General features: G+C 41.6%; 1 protein-coding gene across 1 annotated transcript in view; it reads right to left on the bottom strand.

Annotated features, from left to right (window-relative positions):
- LOC130188914 (meiosis inhibitor protein 1-like) overlaps window positions 1–13,865 on the bottom strand; it is a 48,994-nt gene extending 35,129 nt beyond the window's left edge. The window contains exons 1-9 of the mRNA XM_056407479.1: window positions 13,722–13,865; window positions 13,345–13,468; window positions 11,740–11,790; window positions 10,116–10,189; window positions 9,407–9,512; window positions 4,488–4,697; window positions 2,728–2,894; window positions 982–1,090; window positions 453–572 (exon numbers count right to left, since the gene is read on the bottom strand). Of these exons, the coding sequence (XP_056263454.1) occupies window positions 453–572; window positions 982–1,090; window positions 2,728–2,894; window positions 4,488–4,697; window positions 9,407–9,512; window positions 10,116–10,189; window positions 11,740–11,790; window positions 13,345–13,468; window positions 13,722–13,865 (1,105 nt within the window). The remainder of the gene's footprint in view (window positions 1–452; window positions 573–981; window positions 1,091–2,727; window positions 2,895–4,487; window positions 4,698–9,406; window positions 9,513–10,115; window positions 10,190–11,739; window positions 11,791–13,344; window positions 13,469–13,721) is intronic.
- Between the last annotated feature and the right edge of the window lie 386 nt (window positions 13,866–14,251).

Here is a 14,251-nt window from a genome sequence, read left to right as displayed (position 1 = left end):
GGTGCAAAACCATCATCACACAAAAGACAAACACAACATCCTGCATGTCAATCAAACAGTGGCACGTACATCTTTCTAATTTATGGCGACACATAATCTGCTGTAAAGATCTCATGTTGATATTAAGCCAAACTGGAAACGTAATAGCACAAGGAATGCTTACACCAGATATCCTGTGTGCTGGTAAATGAAGTTTGTATTGCAAGTGCTTTTCAAACTATTTTTCATCACCTACTGTAATGGCAATCACTAATAGATATATTAAACACACACACACACACACACACCAGGGATTGGGAATTATTCATAGTTCAGACTTTTGTGTGTAAACTGTCACATGACCTACATTTTCAGATGTTAACCGATATACCACGAAGCTTTCACATAGAGATTCCTCACTGCGGTCGTGACGCCGGCTCATACAGAACGGCGAGCCGTCTCAGTTCTCTCACCGTAGACCGAGTGACACTGGGAGAAGAAGAGCGGGTCCTCAGTCAGTAAGATCAGACAGCTGTAGACCGACCACAGCAGCGTCTCACTCTGACTCCCGGCCAGACGGTCGAACAGAAACTCTAAGAGGGAAAAGAGCGATGATGGGTACAGTGTTCACTACAATACTGTTGTGCAGTATCACCACACCACGCCCAAAACAGGGGGTCATGTTTTTCGTCCAAATGATAAACAGAAACAGGACGTTTATACAAAAAAAATTTTAAAGCCTCATCCTATTTACAAATGTTACAAATAAACTCCTGTACAGTGCTGAGGGGAGACGTGCAAACGCAGAGCAGAAAGCAACAGTGGCAAACAAGAAGAAAGTGAGATACACTGAGGCACAGCCAGAGGAATAATAAAAAAAGACTAAGAAAGCGAGTCGAAATGGAACGTCGAGGCAAGCAGAGTAAATTATTTGTAGAAGACAAAGCAGCGAGGGCAACAGCTTGCATAACTAGCATATCCGTGTGTGTGTGTGCGTCTCACCAGGTACGTCAGCCTGGATGAAGGGAGCACTGCACTGGGAGTGAACCAGCACAGCTGCAATACACCTCGCACTGGTCACCTGCAACATCTCATCACCGCTCATCAGCAACTGGGAGAAAAAAACATTTTGGGGGCTTTATTAGAATCCAGCTATCATTGAAAACAGTGTTCAGAGCTTCCAGTGTGGAGACATACGCGACATGTCTGAGTCTACAGTACAGTGTCGATACTCTCAGATCTTCTTAGTTTATGAATTTGTCAAAGGCTGTCAGATATCAGTACCATGACGAAACATGGCAGCTTGCACAGGCGTGAAAATATTCGTTTTTGTACATTTGTCAGATTTCCATGATTTCTAAAGCATAAACCTTTTAAAAATATCAGTTCAGCATTGGGTGATGCAATAATAGCAATATTGTACTTCAAATTCATAATATAACAATACAAACTAGAACGGGCACTCGGTAGAGCATATACCTTCGCCGCAGGCACTTTTTTGGTACCTTTTCATGACCTTGACCTTGACCTTTGACCCGATCGATCCCAAAATATAATCAAATGGTCCCCGGATAATAACCAATCATCCCACCAAATTCCATGCGATTCGGTTTAATACTTTTTGAGTTATGCGAATAACACACACACATACAAATAAATAAATACACAGCGATCAAAACATAACCTTCAGCATTCTCAGAATGCGAAGGTAATGAAAGTGACCCCTGAGGTAAACAAGGATAACTTTGTTACTTATAAACACTTTCCATCAAACATGAGGCAGACTCGGTGTGCTGTATATGACATAATGTACCACTAACAGCAACTACACAATTAAATGAAAAATCTAAGAAAAGTAAATGATCTTATTTGTAGCGACCAAGTAAGTGAGCAAGTGTGCATGATTCATTTTCTTGTTATGTTTTTGTGAAGCCCTGTTACGGTTGTTTGTCTTTGCAACTGTAATACATTTTATATGTTTATGTTTACCTCCCAAGTTCTCTGGAGTTTTCAGGGTTGTGTAATGGCAAAAAAAATAACCGCGCAAGTAGATGACATACAAAGTCAGTGCAAAGACGCAAATAGACAAAAGTAACGCAAATTTGTAGCAGGCGTCACAAATGGGTGCAAAATCGCGAAATGTTTCAATAATTTGCGTGAAGCTGTTTCCCGAAAGCCAATCAGCTTTGAGATGCTCCGCCTGTCATCGCTGACTGAAGAAGCCGGTGAAATTCACAGACCTGCATGCGGCTACGGATAATATTATGAACCCAAACACGAGGGCGTTTGTGGGTCCACAGTAGAAGTAGTGGTTACTTCTTCTGTGGTGGAAGACGTAAATGACACCTGTTTCAATGAGATGAGCCACTCCTTCTCTCCGCCGCAAATAACCACAAATAGTAAAGTAAACTCACGTGAGTAACGCAAAGTGGAAATTTGCTTCCCGTTTGGTGCCAACACATGATTAGGGTTTGAATATTTATATCAACTCAACACACAATGATTGTTTACAAAAAGAAAATGCTCAAGTTGTGGCGTAATGAGAGTCATAAGTGAGAACATCTAGCTAGATGTCATCTACACATTGATTTCCCAGACATGAAGCGCACATATTTGTCGAGGGTAAACCCTCCCTTCCCTGAACCCCTTTTCAAAGGGACATTAATCCGGGATTAGAACTTCTTGTTATGATCATCGTCAGTGTCAATATGGGGGTCTTGGGGGGGAGCAGGATGTTTGGACAGAGACCTTTTTCAGCATGAGAGGCAGAGAGCAGTGTTGCTCTTGGTCTTGGCTGAGGACCTGGCACTGGTCGGCCTGGATGTTCTGGTTCTCATGGCACATGATCTGATCGGTATTGCTGCTCATCAGAACTGTCACCGCCCCTCTCAGCTGCAACAGCAACAACAGCAAGCCTGACAGATGAAAGACACAATGCAGATACTGATGACAAAGCACAGCGCTCTGAACCCAGCCATTACTCAAAACACATCAATAGCAAGATGTTGGACAAGATACATTCATGATGACAGGCATAACTCTTGCAATGATAAAAGTCAAGCCTGGGGAAAGGATCCACAAAAGGATATTATAATGAATTCATACTGTGCACAAAGCAGAACTCAAACACACAATGCAATAAACAGTTATGAGCAATTAAATGTGTTCCTTTCCAGCCACAAGTACAAAAACGCAAGAGATCATAAGAAGCATATTATTTCCTTTTTATGGAAAACTCTTGAACACTGTGTAGATAATACAGCGCTAAATAAAAAATGTAAAAACAACAATCCTGTTTAATTCCTCTATGTTGCTGTTCTCACCAGAGCTGGGAAGGTAAACCTATTCAATCTATTTAAAATTACACAAACAGCTAAATCCGAACTCCACAGTCCTCTAAAAGCTGAAACAAACCAGCCGTGTACCTCTACTCCAGGCCCACAGTGCATCCCACCTCTCCAAAGTTAATACATTGACTTTCCTTTTAAATAACTATATCCTGGTTATCACCCACTGCACACGCTGGAGAGCTTATTATCCTTAATAAAATGTAATTTAATGAAAACTCCTACGAGATAGCAACACTCTTTCATCTCCATCTAGCCTCACTCTGAAGTAGATTCACTGAGAAATATGATGATGAACGTGTTATTTTATTAGATTACATGTCATTCAGCTGACGCTTTTATCCAAAGCGACTTACAATCATGTTACATTCATACACCGTAGACACGGCTAGACGGAGCAATTCAGGGATAAGTGTCTTGCTCAAGGACACATCGACTAAGGCGGGGATTGAACCGCCAACCCCCTGATTGAAAGATGGACCTCCTAACCACTGATCCACAGTCGCACCATTATTGCCTTTTAGATTTTCTAAAAAAAGAAAAAACATCTCTATTATTAATAATCCCTCCAAACTAGTGGGGATCTATGATGAGGGAGCAGCTCGTGAGTTCACGGCAGTTCTGATACATTTCTTTAAAATGCACATAATTGCCACCAGTGCGATAATAACGTTTACTCCGGTGTTAAATCCACATCCCGTTAGTCCCAATCCTAATTCTATCCCGAGCAGCTGGGAGTGAGATTGTGTTGTCCTACATGACAGATTCATAAAAGCCATTCCCCGACTCTGTCAACACACTACCTGCTGTTGTGCCGTTACAATTTCCATCTATTTGTGATAACATCCTCCCATCATCTTGGCTCGATAATGGTATTCTTCATGCTTGCCTAAGATCTCGACAACTTTAAACCTGAAGAAGAAAGCGATTCAATCTCACTTAGACTAAATAGTGCCTCAGAAAAAGAAATGAGGCCAATTATTTTTCATCCAGGCAGCTAATGATGCTCTCAAAGATGCTTGAACACACTTATTTTGAAAAAAAAGGAGGTTTCTAACACACGTCATGAAAATGTTCACTTAAAAAAGAATATTATGAAATAGAATATATCCTGGCTTTGCCCAAGACGGCTGAATGAAATAAGAGGTGTTTTTCTCTCACCAACACAGTTTTTGATGAGTTGGGGGGAGTTGGCATTGGCCAAGGTCTGCAGCAACAGGATACACACTCTGTCCCTGATGGCGGTGGGCAAAGACTGAGCCGCCAAGCCCCCGGCTGTGCCGAACAGTTTGAGCCACACATGCAGGACCGAAGCCTTCAGCGCCTCATCCGGGTAAAACAAGGCCGAGCACAGGCGCTCCAGCAGAGGCACTGGAGGACAGAAGAAGAGGATACACAATCATGTGGGGAAACCGGGTCGGTGCAACTACAACAAAAACATACTTTGTATATAAATACAACAAATCAAGTAAAGTACAGAAAGCGTACAGAAAACATAGTGGAGTGTTATCTCAGTGTCATATATGAGATTTAATATTTTGCTGATTATGTGGATGAGGCCACGAGATTTCATAACGAGGCACAAAATCCAAATGTATTAGTTTTATTTCCCTGCAGTCTTTTCCAAAATGTTATCGGACACGGTCAGCAGCCTAAACAAGCACATTTACTGGTACACCGACGGCGAGTAATTGCCTCGATCGATTACATTATAATCCGTTTAGAGGCTGCCGAGTTCTCCCTCAATACTGGGTTGGCATTAAAAAAGTGGCGTCCCCAGTAGTGAGAGAAATAGGGTCCAGAAGACAAAGAAACCCAGAGGAGAGTAACAGATAATATAGTGCAAGAGGAGCACAGATTACCAGCACAATGAGGCGTGGAAATGAAGCAAACACTGGGAACAAAGTCTGTTGGTGAGTTTCACCTGAACGACTTGGTAAGCGGTGACAGACAATGCCAGAGCCCAAACGGAGGGGAAAGTTGCCGTGAAGCTGAAAGGATTGACGTCAGGCTATTGAGGAGAGCACAGTAACACGGCAGGAGGAGGAGGGTGAAACTGAGAGATTAAAAGTGTCTCCTCTCTTCGACTCACAGGTTGGCTCACTGACAAAGACAGAGAATAATTCAGAATCTGAAGAATGGAAAATCAGAGAAAGACAGAGGGTAGAGAGACACTTTCGAAGAGGCGGTGACGGTGCAAAAGAGAAAGATAAGAAGAGCGGGTGGAGGTAGAAAAGGCTGAGCATAAGAAAGAGAGAAAGCCAGAGGGTGAGCGAGTATAAGACAGACGTGTGGAGGGAGAGACATCTACAAGAGTCAGAAAAAAGAGATAAATAGAGAGAGACTGAGGGACTTAAGCACGAAAAAATTATAGATACATATTCTATATATATATATATAAATATTTTTTAATGTTTTTGCATAACATAATTATCTTTAACATCTTCAAGATACAACTCAAAGAAGTGACATTAGCTAAAAACGTATTTAGGCAACAAACATCAGAAAAATAACTCAGACAGTTTAAATTGAGTCTTAAGAGTAATAATAAAAAAAGAAAGTTATTTTGGAAATAAAGAGGGCCTTAATGCATTGTTCTGTTAACATAAATAAATGACATCAAACATGAAAATCATTCAAATCACTGTGCAATAGTCAACAATGTGGTGTGGCAATAGATTCAGGGCTCTGCAGACTTAATGATGGATATTACAACAACGATACAACCAAACTCTTCTTCACCTCCGGTGTGTGGTTCTCGATGCAAGCAGCCGTCCCCGCGGCGCGCTACAAGCCGCCGGGCCACCGGACGGGACACTGCCCTGGTATCATAAACTACATATTGAACGAAGACGGGAGCACAACTGTGTGTGTGTGTGTGTGTGTGTGTGTGTGCGTATGTTTGTGTGTGTGTGAACTGAAAGGCTGATTCTCTAAAACCATCCCTCTCTTATAGCTCAGAGAGCAAATGACCACATCCCCGAAATACAGATCAGGTCAAATGACTGACGGCAACACACTGTAATCACATAACGGAATTAATTGCCTGGTACGAGCTCCGTCAATCAGGTTTCTTAATGCCAGCGAGGTCACCTTGATCGTTTACGTGGCAGCTGTAATACCTGTTGTTGTGGATATAATCAAATAATCAGAGAACATTTTTAAAGGTCAGACCGAAAATGGCTTTCGAGAAGAAAGAGAGTCTTTGAGAACAGAGGATGAATGATGTTTGATCATCTGGAGGTAGAAGGAGAAGAACAAAGAATAAGTGAGAAGAGAGACGACAGAGCCACAGAGCCCAAACCCAGCTGGTCTGTGGAGCAGATGAAGCCCCATGTGAGGCCGGACAGGCCTCCAGGCACGGCTGATTAAACCAAAACATATGAGGCGGCCAAGATGAGAGCCGGGCTCAGAGAGAGCAAAGAGGGTAGAGGCGGGGAGAGAGAGAGAGAGAGAGAGAGAGAGAGAGAGAGACCTGCTAAATGCAAGAACACGATGTAAGAGTAGTAACACCAAAAGCCTCATTGTTGTTGAACACCACGTTGTTGTATGACGTCTACACGCAAGAGAGAGACGCACAAAGAGCTGAATCAGAAAAAGATTAAACATTTCCGTTTTGTCTTCTTTACCGTTGCTCTGTCCCACTGAGACGCCCTGAACTACCGCTCTCTGTGATCTGCTTTCTGCAGCGTTGCTCTGTTGTTTTTGCACTGGTTGCATCAGCTGGCTTGGCTTTGCCTTTCTGTGGTGTTTTACTTTCAGCTTCCACTGTTTTCTCAAAACAACATGGGTTCGTTTGGTCCATTCAAATATATACAGGACACCCCCCAAAGCCAGAAATATTGTTCTCTATGTATTTCTTTCAAATGTCTGAGTCAAAGCACAGCTGTAGGTAGGTGCATTCATTTGACATCTTAATGGAGATATTATGTCATGAAGGAGCTGTGATCATCTCAACCTGTTAGCCGTTGTCCCTTCCCTCCCTCATCTTCCTCGTTATCTTCGTCTGCCTTCCCCTTTCCTCATCTCATTAACGCTTCATCTTCCCTCCCTGCTCACTCATTTGTCTCTATCCACTCCTCAGTGAGGACCTATGGGAGGAAGACACCGGCAATGTAGAAATGAGAGAGAGAGAGAGATAAATACATAACAGGTTCAGGCGGAGAAAAACACAGGGGTTAATCAGTTAGACGAGCAGGCGGACATGGAGTCAGAGAGGGAGAGGGAGAGGTGTCAGGGCTCTGGGCCCGTGTTGACATTGCTGTGCCGTTGTCATTAGTCCAAACAGCCCCACAGAGACCCGTTAAGTGACAGGCCACAGACAGGCGCACACAGTCAATAGTGGCAGCCCGCATGTCGCATCCACATCACAACAAGCCGCCGCTACCTGAGGCTGTTCAGGGGAGCTGGGGAAGCTCATTAAAACACATGAAGGTGGACACACATGTTGCACAGTGAGAGAACCACGCTGCCTGCTTTACTTGGCACAAAGCTCACAGTCACTCTTGCCTGTAAAAACATGTGTTCAAGCATGACACAAACATACAGCAACAACACACACACACACACACACACAGGCTTGCGGTTGATTACCAATGCTCATTAAACAGAGTGAGGTAATGGTTCAGGAAGTAGACGGCCATCATACAGATGATTGTGGCAGAGAGTTAAATGGATTCTGCCTCACTACAATGGAGGATTTTATACACACACACACACATACAAACACATGATATATATATATATATATATATACAGGACTGTCTCAGAAAATTAGAATATTGTGATAAAGTTCTTTATTTTCTGTAATGCAATTAAAAAACAAAAATGTCATGCATTCTGGATTCATTACAAATCAACTGAAATATTGCAAGCCTTTTATTCTTTTAATATTGCTGATTATGGCTTACAGCTTAAGAAAACTCTAAAATCCTATCTCATAAAATTTGAATATTTCCTCAGACCAAGTAAAAAAAAGATTTATAACAGCAAAACAAAATCAAACATTTGAAAATGTGTTTCCAGGTGTTTCGAGTTAATTAGACGATTCAAGTGATTTGTTTAATACCCTACTAGTATACTTTTTCATGATATTCTAATATTTAGAGATAGGATATTTGAGTTTTCTTAAGCTGTAAGCCATAATCAGCAATATTAAAAGAATAAAAGGCTTGCAATATTTCAGTTGATTTGTAATGAATCCAGAATGCATGACATTTTTCTTTTTTTAATTGCATTACAGAAAATAAAGAACTTTATCACAATATTCTAATTTTCTGAGACAGTCCTGTATATATATATATATATATATATATATCCGTATATATGTGATTCTCAGGGGAAAGAGCTGGCCTGGCACTGACCAAGCAGCTGCAGCGTAATTGCAAAGGTCATAGCGGTTAGAGATTGTGAAAAAGTCGGGGAAACAATATGAAAAATACAGTTTTATTACTTTTTCCCCAAGACCATTTCAAAAGTGGACACAGTACAACTATTTCTATGCATTAGGGATGTAATTGAAAAGGTCAAAATAGACTGCCGTGATTGAATTGTGGATATCACGCTGCCGAGAAAACAGGGGATGCTGAACATTTTATTTTCTTCCATTCAAGTTGAATATATTTCTCGATCTCAGCTTTCAAGGTGAACTGCCCCAGTGTCGCATTATTTTTATGAATCCAATTATTTCAGACGGCACAAAGATAGACGGGCATGAAGAGCCATCTCAAATCTGATGCAAACTCATTTGCAGTTTTGAAACGGACCCAAAACAGTTTTTATCGGATTATCTGTTCTTCCCCAAATGATTGTGCAACTGTGTGAATGTCAATCTCTCATTAACAAATTAAGTAAATTCATCCCCCTTTTGTCCAGCATCAAGAAATGTGGGCAGAACGCTACGAACTGCTGACAACATTTCCAAGTATCACCTGCCCTCTTTCGAAGTAATGTTATGCTTCAAAACAGTAAAACTGTTACTGCCAGTCAGAAACATCAAACATGACAATGCCCATGTAAACACACAGCTGTTGGTCACAGTGCCAGTATATATAACTGAGCTGTCACTGGGTGTGTCTCACCATACTTAGTCACCAGATTAGAGGCAACATTGGGAGCTGCTTCCACAAGGTTCCCCAAGAAGTTGAAGGTGGGCAGGAAACCCTTCACACTGATCTGGTCACTCAGCTGGACGGGGAATGCACAAAATAAAAAATCAATAGCGATAGATACACGACGAAGGAACATGGCACAGGCACATTTATAGGATGGAAATCTTTTTAGCATTTTACTTTTATAGGTATTATTTAAGCAGAACAGCCGGCATGAAAAAAATATACTTCCATAATCATATCTATGATTTTCATTTTACATCACATACAACCCCACAATTGATGCTCCCGATCCTTATCCATGTGATCCATATTAATCTCAAACAAATCCCTGTAATTTTTGTTTTTTTCTGAACTCTTAGTTGTAACCTGAACTGATTCATGAGACCTGTCTGCAGCTCTGCCTGGTGCTGCACCGCTCTGTCATCATCAGGACACGCAGCTTTACTATCACCCAGCTGCAGCAGCGGCTGCTCAATTGAGTCTTTTTCACGGCTGCCTCCCCGTGAGGCGACAACCACAGCGGCAAGAGGGAGACGAGCCCGCTGTGTTTACTAAACGACCCTGGGAGGATGTGTTCTGCGTTTCACAAGCACGGTTAAATAGTTTATGACGCTGATGCATGTTCTGTGCCTGCACGTGTGGAGGAGCAGGTGTGTTGGAAGTGTGCTGGTCTCACCTGTTTGTGTATCTCATCCAAAACAAAGCGGTATGACAGCTCGCTCTGGAGCTCCAGGAGCAGCTGAACCAGCACTGGCACACACACACACACACACACACACACACAAACACAGAGAGACATATCAGGTTAATTTTCATTATAACTAGAACTTATGTTGTGAATGTCTAGAGCGTAGGAGTATAATCTTTGACCAAGTGTTTTGACATGTATTACATAAATGTTATTAGTATTATCAAGACCAATAAAAATGAAGGGTCAGGACCAAGTAACCCACTCGACTGCATTTGGAAAGTGATGTGTTGATTTCGAGTGGTAACCACTTTTGCAAAAAACTGATTAATATACTGAAATCTGACTGCATGCAGAGGAGATCTTTTGGGAATATATCTTGTTTGAAATGTTGTTCTTGATTTGTAATAATAATACAGAATCGATACTGACACCGTTACCAAGATAACATATGGACGTGTTATCAAATCACAGATGAAGAGCTTGTTTGATGAACAATAGGTTGATCATAGCGTGTACAAAATGTTCCTTGTCACATGCTTCCTTCACTTCAGCCCTCAGCTACATTCCTTTCCGTCTCACATTGTCTGAACATTTTTTTAGAATTCCCGCTTTATCTTTGAATCGGAGCCGCTTCATCACGATTGACCTGAAATGATTATCCTGATCTTTAAATGTTCCCTTGCGGTGTACATTCTCAATCTCAATTGATATGGGGGTTAAATTCCCAATCGTCAGCCGGCAAATGTTTAACTTTAGATGTTGTGCCTTGACATGTTTTGCTCATTTCTTTTGGGATCAATGATAACGTTGTTGCTCTTTGACTGACTCTCCAGATACCTGCTGGAGACTCTTAGTTCCACAAAGGCAACATGCAGGTATCATTCTCAGCTCAAACCAAAGCTCATATTACAATGGCTGCTTCACATGTTCGCTTATGTTTGAAAGGTTCTGGAAGATTCCTGGCTTTCTTTCCTCTCAAACAAACACTATGACTAAATTATATATAAGGCTCAAATGAGTTTCACAAATGTTCTGTGCAAAGAGCAAAACCAGTGTCAGATGTTAAGCAGTCTATTTAACTGTGACAGCAAAGTGGTCCCCCGGAGGCATTTTGAGAAAGCTACCATAATATCTCCCAACACCATAAGATCTTTTGCATTGTGGACGACTTTGCTGCAGTGAGACAAATCTGTGCGCTAAAGACAGCTAGTTCACTGTGAGTCCAACATTACAACATAATCTGCATATAGCAGCCTAAACTGATCTTTCAATACAAAGAGACAAGGGAGTGCAAAGTGTAGCAGTGAAAGAATATCAATAAAATGAGGTCAAAGCATTACATTCAGAAACTGCTGAGTGAAGTCAATGTAAGATTACCGTAGTAACCGGTAGAGATCACTATCACAGCCACACAAAGTGTCTTTGAGATAAAGAGAGACGTACAGCCTGTGTGTGTGTGTGTGTGTGTGTGTGTGTGCACTCTCAGACTGTCTGCATTGTAACAACTACATCAAAAAAAAGTATTTGTCTATGTTTGTGAGCAGGGTGTATGGAAGCATACTAACGCACACATACAGATTATCTGAACCAAAAAGAGACGTTACTTCACCTTGGTCAACCTTCTCCAGGGTGGCTTGGTCCTCCACTGTGTGAAGCATCCCTGGGGACAGAACAGAAAGGACACGGTGGACTTAAAGAGCACACTTCAAAACCCATAGCGGTTTTAAGAGGTCTACTAAAGGTGTAATGGATACACGAGAAATTAATTAACGAGGTTAAGAAATGGGAGCGTGACCAAATAGAAGACACAAAGTAGAAGGAGATTCATGTTATTGAGGCTTGAGGTCAAATTGATCAAACTGTAAAGTGTGTAGCCAAATGGAACTGTGTGTGTCTAATCTACTGCACCCGGCGTTAGCTTTGCAGGATTTCCAAAACACTAGACAGCAAAAAAAACTAAAAAACAATGTCATGAAGCAAGTGTGTGAGAAATACTAGAACTGCATCTGTGAATACTACCCTGGAAGCATATTTTAAATTGGATCATGCTCTCGATGACCAATGGTGGGATCTCAGTTTAGCCACACAAGCACCGTAATGGCTTTTACTGTCATATAGACCGTAGCTTTTACAGACTTCCCATTTTGCCCCATTATTGCCATAATTTGATTAAAGCTCAAGTGGGATAATACTTTACGATGTAATAACTTGGTGAAATTCATCAAATGAGGAGATAATATAAAAACCACTGTGGCGGTTAGAATATTATAAATTGTGCTTTTAACCTGACACCCTTATAGCATGTCCTCTAGAAGCCTTAGTTGTTAATAGTGGTGGGGATAATAAACTTGTCCTGGCAGAACAGAATTGACCACAATCCAGGGATAGAAAAGCTACTCTCCCTGTAGGCAAGCAGGACCCCGGAGGGTAACTGTCTTCACTCGGTGGTTGTCATAATATTGATGATTTTATAAACATCTAATACAACAAAGTAATCATTGCATCGGAAAGCAGTTTTATACTTTACATTAAAATTGGTCATGCAGAGAATATTTAGACATTATTTAGATGGTCAGAAACAAGAAGTTTAAATTAAACTTTGTAATTGTACCAGACAACTTCATATTTGATTTAATCTAGCTGTCATGAAAGAGGAACAGAAGGTATATCGCGGGTATTTCATGAAGGGCCAAAGATCTGCTCGGTTCATCATCAGTAAATGTGATGTATGTATGGGTTTGATCCACAGGTGGCGAGTGTGCACTTTGATTATGTATACAACATGGATGAAAAGCAGTTGGTCAACTCTATTGAATCTATTTTGAAATGTAATTTCATAATATTGTAGATTACTCAGATAGCATAGGTATTGTGATAAGCTTATTGTCTTGTTTGTTTGGTCTAACCAAGCAGACACGCAGTGTTGTGACTGCAACAGTAGCAACAACTGTGGACTGACCCTGTGGAGATTAGTTAAGTGCTGGTTTGTGATGGGTAATATCAAATGGAGGATCTGTGCGATGCCCAGTCAAACTCACTGTTGATGCTTCTCGTTAAACGTCCTTCCCAAACACAAACCCAAATTATGACTTTTCAGCGTAATATTTCCAACAGCAGAACAGGTGAGAGATGAAAGCCTAGGCCCTAGATCTTCACGGTCATTCTTTGTAGTCTTTCCTTCACATCTTACTGTGTATGATCCACTATTTCTCACCCAGTAGAGAAGCTATAAATTGCAGATGGACCCTGTCGTCCTGTCGGAGCAGCTCTCTCAAGGCCCCCGGAGAACCCCTCAGCACCCCACTGATGCCGGACAGGGCAAAACACTTCCTCACTGACTGCAGCAGAAACAGAGGGCAGTAAGAGAGATATGGGAGGGTCATTACAAGGGAAACCAGCAGGATAATATATAGTTTCCGTAAATATGGTGTGATCAATCCTAAAAAAACACCTAAGAAGACCATAAAGGCTGGAGGATAACACACACACACAGATTATGGTACCGTTATTAGTTTTATGTCCTCACCCAATCCAGCCAAATAATGAAATGACGCATTTTTAAAGAAGATAAATCAAGTGAATACTCCTCACCGCTATGTCGTCACTGTCAATCATTTCAACGACACAGGCCACACAGAGCAGCGGCCCGCTACCATCGGCAGGCCCCAGGCGGCCGCTCCATTTGGGGTCATGCCGGAAGTGGAACTTGTCACAAACAATATCCTCTGTTGTCATTGCACTCATCCCACCTGTTGAAACAGAAAAAAACGCAAACTATGGCGTCTCAAATCGTGTTGCAGGTGAATAAATGGCTCGTCGCCCTCGCTAAACACAGCGTGACTAATTATAGTGAACTGTGACGTCAAGCTAACGGTTGCGATTTAGAAACTTCCATCACGTTCATTAAAAACCAACCGTCGGTATTTTTAAAAGAGACTTAAAAAAAAGAAAAATTAGCTTAAGTATTGACAACGCTGCTACGACAGTTGTATTTGTGTAATTCGGTAAACTAACCGCTAACTAAACTCAAATCTGATGTTGCGGATCCGACGGGAATTCACGGCGGCGTTGTTTAATCAGTTCGCGGGCAGGTCGCGTGCGTATGGTGCGTTCAATGTCAC

The sequence above is a fragment of the Pseudoliparis swirei genome, chromosome 23 (assembly GCF_029220125.1).
Source record: "Pseudoliparis swirei isolate HS2019 ecotype Mariana Trench chromosome 23, NWPU_hadal_v1, whole genome shotgun sequence".
In the NCBI taxonomy this organism is placed as follows: Eukaryota; Metazoa; Chordata; class Actinopteri; order Perciformes; family Liparidae; genus Pseudoliparis; species Pseudoliparis swirei.
Note: the sequence above shows the minus strand (reverse complement) of the source record. Positions and strands in the feature narration are given on the sequence as shown.